Raw genomic sequence first — 10,455 nt, forward strand, 5'->3', positions numbered from 1 at the left:
TAGAGTGCAATCAAACTTCTATGAAACCAACCCTAGCCACCTCCATGCAAAATATGCACGTGCCTACCAATCTAAATGATGCGGCTAGCGAATCAACGACCAAGATTAATGATCACCCAACAAGCATTAGGACTTGGAAAAGACTCATGCGCCAAGTTAACCTAGCTGGGGCTGAGAACAAGTGTGATGAAAAAATTAAGAGAAAGTTGAGTACATGCATGGTGACTTCCACAGACTCTCCAAGCAAAAGGTTGCAAGTGATGAAGATCAACCCCTTGTCAAATTTAATGATGGAAGCTGCTGAGCAGCCCCGTCAAGAGTCATGAGTCTCTTAATATGGAACTGTCGTTGGCCTAGGAACCTAGTGATAGAGAAGGAGCTCGGTGATTTAATCCGAGCAAAAGATCCTTTCGTTGTGTGCGTTGCTGAGACATGGACGGACGAAGCAAGGTTGAAAAAAATAAAACAGAACTTACAATTTGAGCACATGTTCTTTGTACCTCGGATTCATAGAGGTGGGGGACTGGTTCTGTATTGGAAGGAAGTAATGAAGTTGACAGTAGAAACTTCCTCAAAAAATCACATTGACTACATTATTGGGAAAGGAAGCGAAGAGGCATGGCGGTTCACTGGCTTCTATGGTGAACCAAATACTCACAAAAGGTATGAGTCGTGGGATTTACTATGCCAACTCAACTCACAATTCAGTTTACCATGGTTGTGTTTAGGTGATTTCAATGAGATAGTGAGAGGGATAGAAAAGAAAGGTGGTAGCAATCGGAGTCATGCTCAAATGCAGTTGTTCAGAAAGGCCATTGATGAGTGCGGATTCATAGATATGGGGTACAAAGGTAGTCCTTTCACGTGGAAAAAGTTTTTTAGGAGTGGGGATTCAATTTAGGAGAGATTGGATAGAAGTTTAGCAAATAATGAGTGGTTGATTAGATTTGGAGGATCCTTTGTGCACCATCTAAATTGCAGCACCTCTGATCACTCCTCCCTATGGATTATACCGAAATCATTCACCCAACCAGCCAAGAAAAACCGTTCCGATTTGAGGAGATGTGGCTTGCCAAGAAGGGATGTTCAAATACAGTTAAAGCTGAATGGCACAAGCACAGAATTGACAACATTGCAGCAAGTATTGTGCCAAAAATTGAGAGGTGTGGTTCGGCCTTAAGGAGATGGAGTAGCAAAAATTTTGGTAGCATCAGAAAAGAATTACAACAAAAGTAGAAACTCTTAGCCAAGGTAGAGTTGGAAGCACTACTGACAGGGGTTAATTTTAAGGCACGAATGCTTAGAAGTGAGGTGAATGACCTCCTAGATAAGGAGACAAGGATGTGGTTTCAGTGATCCTGATCTCTTTGGGCTACATTTGGAGACAAGAACTCCAAATACTTCCATAGTAAAGCCACCCAACATTATCGGAGGAACAAAATTGAAGGAATAAGGGGAAGTCCTAGTCATAACCTTTACCAATGGACTCCGATCCGAAGAATTCTTATTCTCCGTTTACAAGAACGATCCAAAGACCATGGCTGACATGTTATATCAAGCCACGAAGTACTTGAACGCTGAAGATGCCATGATTGCTAGAGGGGGCAGACTGAAGAAGCGAGAGAAGTATGACGATCCCCATCCATACAGGGGAAGAAAGGTAGCCTAAATGAGTAACAAGAGGGATGAACAAAGGTCAAGGCCTCCGCCAAGACAGATCACCAACTTCACTTCGTTTAACACTCCGCTTGATCAGGTCTTGATGCAGATCAGGGACGACCCCGCCTTGATTGGCCTGATAAATTGAAGGGTGACCCAAACAAATGGCCAAGGAATAAGTAATGTCGCTTCCATCGGGACCATGGACATGACACTTCCGACTGCTATGACCTAAAGCAACAAATAGAAGCATTCATCAAGCAAGGAAAATTGCAACGGTTCGTAGGACAAGAAAAGGCAAGAGAAAACCACTAAAGGACTAAGAGTTGAACTAACAGGTTGAAAAGCAACCCAAGGCCCCACTTGGAGAGATAAGAGTGATCGTAGAGGGGGGGGCGCACAATGGTCGGTCCTCAAAGAAGGCGAGGAAGACCTACCTATGAATAGTGCAAAATGTCCAGCTCACTAGTTGTCTGCCCAAGCTTACTCAGATGGATGAGCCGATGATCAACTTCACTAAGAAGGATGCCCAATGACTCCACCACCCCCATGACGATGCTTTGGTGATCAATTTGACCATAGCAAACTTCAATACCCGACAGGTCCTGGTGGATAATGGAAGCTCAGCGAACATCCTCTACTATCCAGCCTTCCAACCAATGAGGATTGGTAAGGAATGACTCATACCATCAGACGTCCCTCTAGTGGGTTTCGGAGGAACGAAGGTCATGCCCATCAAATCCATCACATTGTCAATCACCATTAGCACCTATCCTCAATAGATCACTAAGGATGTCACATTCTTGGTAGTAGATTGCTCGTCAGCTTATAATGCCATCATCGGGCGACCAACGCATGGAGAGCGACCAAATCTACATATCACCTATTGCCAAATTCCTTACAGAGTGTGGGATAAGAGAGGCCCATGGAGATCAGACGGCAGCCCGAGAATGTTATGTAGCCATGCTAGAGATGGACGAATAACTAACTACCATGAACATTGAGGAGAGACGAGTGAATGCAGGGCTAACAGAGGAACTAGAAGCTGTCTCTTTGGATGAATAGCACCCGGATAGGATCGCTCACATTAGCATGTAAGCCAGCCCTTTGGTTCGAAACGAGCTGATTCTTTTCCTAAAGAACAACTTGGACATCTTTGCTTGGAGCCATAAGGATATGCCAGGGATCGACCCAAAGATCATGGTCCATCCGCTCAGGGTCTCCCTATCCTTTCCACCCATCCGACAGAGGTAGAGGGTCTTTGCACAGGAAAGGGACAAGGCCATAGTCGAAGAAGTTCATAAGCTATTGAAGGCTGATTTCATTAAAGAGGTCTACTCTCCCGAATGGTTGGCCAATGTGGTAATGGTCAAGAAGGCAAACGGAAAGGGGAGGATGAGTGTAGACTTCATCGACTTGAATAAAGCTTATCCAAAGGACAATTACCCCATCTTACGGATCGACCTCCTTATAGATTCGATGGCTAGACACCAATTGCTAAGTTTCATGGATGCCTTCTTCGAGTACAATCAGATCAAGCTTGAGGAGTCCGATTAAGAGAAGACGTCATTCTTCACAAGCCAAGGCCTTTTATGCTACAAGGTCATGCCATCTGGTTTAAAGAATGTAGGGGCAACATACCAAAGGCTTGTAAATAAGATGTTCGTCCAAAAAATCGGACGAAATGTTGAGGTATACGTGGATGACATGTTAGTGAAAAGTAAGTAAGAAGAACACCACCTAGACGATCTTAAGGAGACGTTCGAAACTCTTCGCCTCTACGGTATGAAACTCAATCCTAGCAAATGTGTGTTCGGGGTATCATCAAGAAAGTTCATTGGCTTTATGGTATCCCAACGGGGTGTCAAAGCCAACCCTAATAAAATCTGAGTAATCCTAGAGATGAACCCCCCAAGGAACATCAAGGAGGTACAGAGCCTAAATGGAAGAGTCGCAACCCTTAATAGGTTCGTCTCGTGAGCAACAAACAAATGCTTTCCATTCTTTAGAATCATAAAGAAGGCATTTGAATGGATTGACGAATGCCAAAGAGCATTCGAGGAATTGAAGGCATACCTAGCGTCCCCACCGCTCTTAAGTCTGTCCAAATCCAATGAAGAGCTTTCCCTTTACTTAGTCGTATCCCCTACGGCCATCAGTTTAGCTCTAATCTGAGAGGAGGATCACGTGTGCAATAGCTTGTATACTACACTAGCCAAGCACTTAGGGGGGACAGAAGAAAGATATCCCCCTATGGAGAAGTTGGCCTTCGCTTTTATTATAGCAACTCGCAAACTTAAGCCATACTTCCAAGCGCACATTATAGTGGTTCAGACGGATAAACCCCTCTGAAAAACGATGGATAACTCGAAGGCAACCTGATGATTGGTCTTGTGGGCAATAGAGCTAAGTGAGTTTGACATACGATACCGCCCGAGGACCGTAATCAAAACCCAAGCACTAGCTAACTACATCGTAAAGTTTACGACGGGCGAAACTGATGACTAGGGGGTAGTCCCTTGGAGGATCCAAATGAACAGGTCATCCAACAAACATGCTGGAGGGATCGGGGTGGTCCTTCAATCCCCCAAAGGGGACATCATAGAATTTGTTGTCCTACTTCAGTTCTCGATGACCAACAATGAAGCTGAATACAAAGCCATACTTACAAGGCTCGACTTGGCTAAAGCGGTTGTAGCCTCATTAGTTGTTCTTCATAGTGACTCCTAGGTCGTCGTCGGGCGCATCAATGAGGATTATAAAGCCAAGGGGGAACAGATGAAGAAGTATCTTAACCTTATTAAGAGGCGAACGAATCAAGCCTTTGCAGCAGAATTTATATAAGTCCCAAGGGAAGAAAATGAGCATGCCGATCGATTGGCCAAAGCCACATCTGTGGAGCACATAATGATCGATAGTCAGGTCCTATCCTTCATTTAACACTCCTTTGCCAGAGAGGAATTGGAGATACAAATGATACCAAAGGACGTTGATTGGACAACTTCGATCATCTCCTACCTAAAGAATAGGACACTCCCTGAAGACCGCAATGAATCCCGACAATTAAAGGTTCGGGCATCGCGCTTTAAGCTGATAGCGGATGTGTTATACAAGAGAAACTTCTCCTGACCATATCTAAGGTGTTTGGTCCTCGACAAAACAAATTATGTCATGAGGGAGGTCCATGAAGGGGTGTGTGGGAACCATTCGGGGGCATGATCGTTGGTCCATAAACTCATACGAGCAGGGTATTATTGGACTACAATGCAGAAGGATGCTCAATCCTACATAAAGGCATGTGATAAGTGCCTTTAGTAATGTCATAAGGTAACTATCAGAACTACTCACTCTGATGAACGCCGCATGGCTTTTCACTCAATGGGGACTGGACATCATGGGACTCTTTCCGATGGCAATGCAATAACTCAAGTTCCTTGTTTTAGTGATCGACTACTTCACCAAATGGGTAGAAGCAGAACCACTAGCAACCATCACGGAGAAAAATGTTCGTAGCTTCGTTTGGAAGAGCATCATTTGCTGATTCAGAATTCCCAGGGTCCTTGTCTCTGATAATGGAAAGTAATTCAACAACGACGTGTTCAAAGACTTTTGCTAGCAATTGGAGATCAAGAACCATTACTCTTTGCCCGCCCACCCACAAGCCAATAGGCAAGTTGAGGTTACAAACCAATCCTTGCTCAAACTAATCAAGACTTGGCTTAAGGGGGCAAAGGGGATATGGCCGAACGAGCTACTAAGCACCTTATGGGCATATAGGACAACCACTCAGACAACCACAGGAGAAATACCATTTTGTTTAGCATTCGAAAGTGAGGCTGTCATCCCCGCAGAAGTAGGAATAGCAAGCTACAGGATAGCTCACCATAATGAAGGGAAGAACGAAGAAGGGAACCGTTTGTACTTGGATCTACTGGATGAGGTAAGGGTGACTGCTAAACAACGAATGACTCAATACCAAGACCTCATGGCCAAGCATTATAACGCTAAGATGAAGCCTCGACATTTTAGCATCGGGGACCTTGTCTTGAGGAAAGTGACCACGACCACTAAGGATCCTACATAAGGGAAGTTAGGACCCAATTGGGAAGGTCTATACAGAACCATTGATTTTAACAAAAAGGGCACCTACTACTTGGAAACGCTCGACAGGCAAAGGTTGCACCATCCTTGGAATACTGAGCACCTTAGAAGATACTATCAGTAGTGTATCGACAGCAACTTATGTTATCACTTTTCTTTAGTTTTTGTTTAAGTAATTGACAGACCGATTTTCCAATTAATCAAACAGTAAGTTATCAACATTTTATTTAGTTTACTTTCAAATGGAATTATTATTATCAAAGGAATTATCTACAGTGAAGAAAGGTTCATAAAAGCAAAGCCCTACTTAAAGGGTAAACAAACGATCAAGGATGCTATCGAGCACCTGATCCTTATCAAATCCTAGGTCCTACCTACGGGATGGATGGACTGACGATCAAGGATGCCCTCGAGCACCTGATCCTTATCAAATCCTAAGTCCTACCTATAGGATGGACCAACGATCAAGGATACTCTCGAGCACCTAATCCTTATCAAATCCTAAGTCCTACCTACGGGATGGACCGACGATTAAGGATGCCCTTGAGCACCTGATACTTATCAAATCCTAAGTCCTACCTACGGGATGGACCTACAATCAAGGATGCCCTCAAGTACCTAATCCTTATCAATTGTTCAGTCCTACCTACGGGGTGGACCGATGATCAAGGATGCCCTCGAGCACCTGATCATTATTAATTGTTAAATCCTACCTACGGGATGGATTGATGATCAAGGATGCCCTCGAGCACCTGATCCTTCAAATCTTATGTCCTACCTAAGGGGTAAAACCTACGATCCTAAAAAACTCTCATCCATAGGATAGGCTGACGATTCAGAAAGAAAAGAGAGAAAAGAGTCGGGTTGAGGGAAATCGATGAATCATAACTCTAGAAGGGCTAGCAAATGCCCAACATTCTAAGACAATACCTCCAGACCAACGAATGGACAAATGTTGGTTAATGTAAGGCAAACTGACAAGCGCAAAGACTTGTGTACAAAACACAAAAGGAAAATTAATATGAGGTAAACAGGAAGCATTATAAAATTACTGAAAAATATAAACATTAGCCCAAACGAAGGGCAAGAGTAACTTATGCCCAAAACATGGCACCACCATTGTTCTTAAATTACAAACCAAAAAACTAAAAGGAAAAGGAAATACAAAAACAACTTTCAAGGATCGATAAAAGAGTCAGTTGGCTACTCATCGGGATCTTTAGGCTCGTCGGCCATGCCAGCAAGCCCATTTGTCATCATCACTTCATTGTCTATCTCCTCATCATTAGGAACGGGCTCGCCGGTAAGAGTCATAGGGCATTGAGTTTGATCTGGATTTGGGAGAAGTCTAAGTCTGGGAACAGAAGGACAGCTTGCTTGCAGAAGTCCTTGAAGCCGTCCCTATAATAACCCATCATCTCATTGAAATAGGGTTGGGACACTTGGAATTGCTCGATGGCCTCCTCCTTCACCTTATCCATGTGCTCATGAAGAGCAGCCACCTCAAACTTTAGGTTGGCATTCTCAGCTCGTTAGTTTGGTAAGTCACCTCACCAAGCTTGGCCTTCAGCTCGATCACCTCTTGACCAAAGGTCCAAGAAGACTCCTTGAATTTCTTCAAAGAATCTGCCTCAATCTCCAGATGATTCTTCAAGTGCTTGACTGATGCCTCCCACGAAGCACAATGGATTTGTAGAGCCCGCATCCTCACCAAGCCTTGGTAAAAAAGGACGAATCTAAGTCAAAAGGGACGAGTGAAATATGGAAATCAAAAAGAGACAAAGCAATGATAGTACAACATACCCTCATCATATCAAAGAGACCGGAGTCACCTAAAGGGTCGGTCTCATGCTCCGAGCATTCATCCAAATCAGCATCCTGGACGATAAAGCGAGCATTGTTCACTGCGTACTCCTTATCCTTCACCAATAAGGAAGAGGAGGAGGGGCAACGGAGCCTTGGGAGGTCATAAGACCCTTCCCAACGCCATGGCGAGGGGGCATCAACAACGATCTCCGGTCATGCATCTAAATCCTTAATATGGGTTTGGGGTGTTACAATTACTAACACAATTCCACCATGCCTTATTCAGTGTGGGACTTTGAAAGGGTAAGAATGGAATGGATGACGTTGCTTTGGATGAAATCACCATCTAACAATAAAACGAATGATAGAAGGATCAATTCTCCACTATATCTTAAAATGTTGACTGAGTGCAAGATTTCTAGTTTGATGGTTATGTAACTGAGTGAAAGTCAAAGAAAGTACTATAGTGAATAATAGCAGATATATAGTTTGATGGTTATGTAACTCATTCATATTTTTGCTGAAATGTAACTCATTCATTTAACTTCAATATGACATCCAAATGTACTAAGGTAGCACACTTGTCAAGAGCTTTCTTAACAAATAAAAAGTAAAGTGCAAGTTTCATGAGAGAGAGAGAGAGAGAGAGTAATCAAAAATGAAGAGCAAACAAGTAACCATCAAACTATTAAACCATTTGCTATCAAAAACAAAACATTGGAAAAGTCGTACTAGTACAAAAACTAAGCAAAGAAAGCAATGTAAATGTACACTATATCTTAAGAACCTGCCAGTAGAAGCGAAGCCAGTTCTCATCTATGGTCTGATAGGACTTATGAGCCATTCATTTCATTCCACTTTTGGGATAGCATACGTGCCAAATCAATTTCTCCAAATTCAAGTATGGCAAAACATCATTCATGGATCAAGTAGGCCATTCATGACTTCCTGGATTAAAGCCTTATCTGTCACCAAAAAGCAAAAGTAGGTTTTTTTTTTTTTGGGTAAAAACGACAAAACATAGTATTAACTATCAAAAACCAACAAGTTATTCACCACAAATAGTGGGTTATCAAAAAACACAAAATTAAAAGTTTGGTTGGCTCCAAACTTAGCAAGTACATCAGTGCACCAATTAGCCACGCCCTATAAACATGCTAAACTTTAGATCTGTGGAAGGTCCTTCCACAACAGAGTCATGCAATCATGCAAAAGTGGGTACTAGAATCACTCAAGTGCACAATAAGATAAATTATTCTCTCAACCAGCATTTCTTGTTCTAACTTATACTGTATGCCTGACAAAGCATAACAAACCCAATATAACGGAATAAAAAGAAAACAAGTGGCTTCTCTCAAGTCTCAAGTCTCAACCATCATGACTAAATGTCTGTTGCTTATGATTCCTAAAAAAACTTGTGTTAAGAAGCATATGCATAGCTCTATGTGCATTCATCGAGTTAAGCACCCAGAAATGTGATAGGGGTATTTTTGGCAAAGAAATTGGCTTATAAATAGAAGACTGAGAGAGCTGAAAGCATCTACGAGGCCGTCAGCTTCATAGAAACTAATGAAGGCTCTAGAACGACGACAATGGGGGCGACACTCCCATAAGAACTGACGAAGCCTTCAAAGTATATATGATTCCACCATAAAAACTGATGGACGCGTCTCCTCAACGTCCCGACAAGAGATTCTCGAGCGAAGGACTACCATAGGCCGACGGAGTGGAAAAGCCGACAGGTCCCACATGGCCTTGCTTGGTCCTCACAAATACACATATATGGAAACATCTTGCATATCACGCACAAAAAACCCTACTATACACCTATATCTCCCTCGTATGGAAAGACACTCTAAAATTTCGAAAACCCTAGTACCGGATCTTCCCTACAATGAAAAATCCCCACTCTTAAGGGATCTCGGTTCACTACTCACCACTATATAAGCACAAGACCTCCTCTTTTCTCAAGTACGCAGAAAATCCCTAGCTCTCTCACTATAGAGTTCTTAGAAATTTCTTATTCACTGACTTGACCTTCGAAGGGTTTTTGGCCAATATCACACTGGTGCCTTCTGTTTGGTCCTTTTATTCTTATTTCATAGGTACTCATTGGCGTGATTTGGAGCCTACACCTCACTGACGATTTTAGCATATCATTAGTTGCGCAGTCTGTGGGAACAAGTGATAAGCTATATCGCTGTTTCAAGGTATGGTCCTAACACAATCGATGGCCACTACCAACCAAAAGATCGGGAACCCGCCCAATGCATTGGAAAGGCAAGTGCAAACCCTCGCCGCAATGGTTGAATGGCTCACTTAGTGGAACCACGAGTTAGAATGACAGCTGGAGCAGCGGAATGATCAGGAGCCAAACGATCAGAATAACAGACAGGGCAGGGACGAACACAACGACAATCGTCCCCTGATGAACGATCACCAAGAAAAGGGACGACCAAGAGGAGAGTAACGTCGTTAGTAAATGGGACCAACAGGATACCAGTCATCCCTTCGAGCTGGAAGTCGACGCGTTGTGCATGGCGCAAGAGATGCAGACGATGAAGGAGAAAATGGATATGATGATGAGTGCCCTGAAGGGTTAGGTATCCACTAGCTTGGATGAACTAGTCTACGTACCGACTTCCCCTTCACTACTTCGGTCATATCCTTCCCCCTTCCAACTAAGTTCAAAATGCCACAAGTGGAAGCATACGATGGGTCGAAGGATCCCCTCTACCACCTAGAGTCTTTCAAAACCCTCACGCACCTACAGGGGGTTCCAGATAAGATTATGTGCAAGGCATTCCCCACTACACTGAAAAGGCCAGCGTGGGTATGGTTCAGCAAGTTAAGCCCCAACACGGTATCCACCTTCAAGGAGTTAAGTGG

The 10,455-nt window shown here is 43.3% G+C and overlaps 1 protein-coding gene across 1 annotated transcript; it reads left to right on the forward strand.

Annotated features, from left to right (window-relative positions):
- Positions 1 to 1,537: 1,537 nt before the first annotated feature.
- On the forward strand, positions 1,538 to 3,216 carry LOC115961663. The gene is made up of 2 exons (XM_031080601.1): positions 1,538 to 1,660; positions 2,929 to 3,216. Exons 1-2 carry the CDS (start codon positions 1,538 to 1,540, stop codon positions 3,214 to 3,216), a joined length of 411 nt encoding a protein of 136 aa, XP_030936461.1.
- Positions 3,217 to 10,455: the final 7,239 nt, after the last annotated feature.

This window comes from Quercus lobata, chromosome 9, assembly GCF_001633185.2.
Source record: "Quercus lobata isolate SW786 chromosome 9, ValleyOak3.0 Primary Assembly, whole genome shotgun sequence".
Lineage (NCBI taxonomy): Eukaryota > Viridiplantae > Streptophyta > Magnoliopsida > Fagales > Fagaceae > Quercus > Quercus lobata.

Bases quoted from the DNA above. Each gene is read 5' to 3' on its own strand.
- LOC115961663 (XM_031080601.1), top strand. From the start codon at position 1,538: ATGGCTGACATGTTATATCAAGCCACGAAGTACTTGAACGCTGAAGAT. The intron at 1,661-2,928 runs GTAGCCTAAATG...GTCTTTGCACAG, and splicing joins ATCCATACAGGGGAAGAAAG to GAAAGGGACAAGGCCATAGT.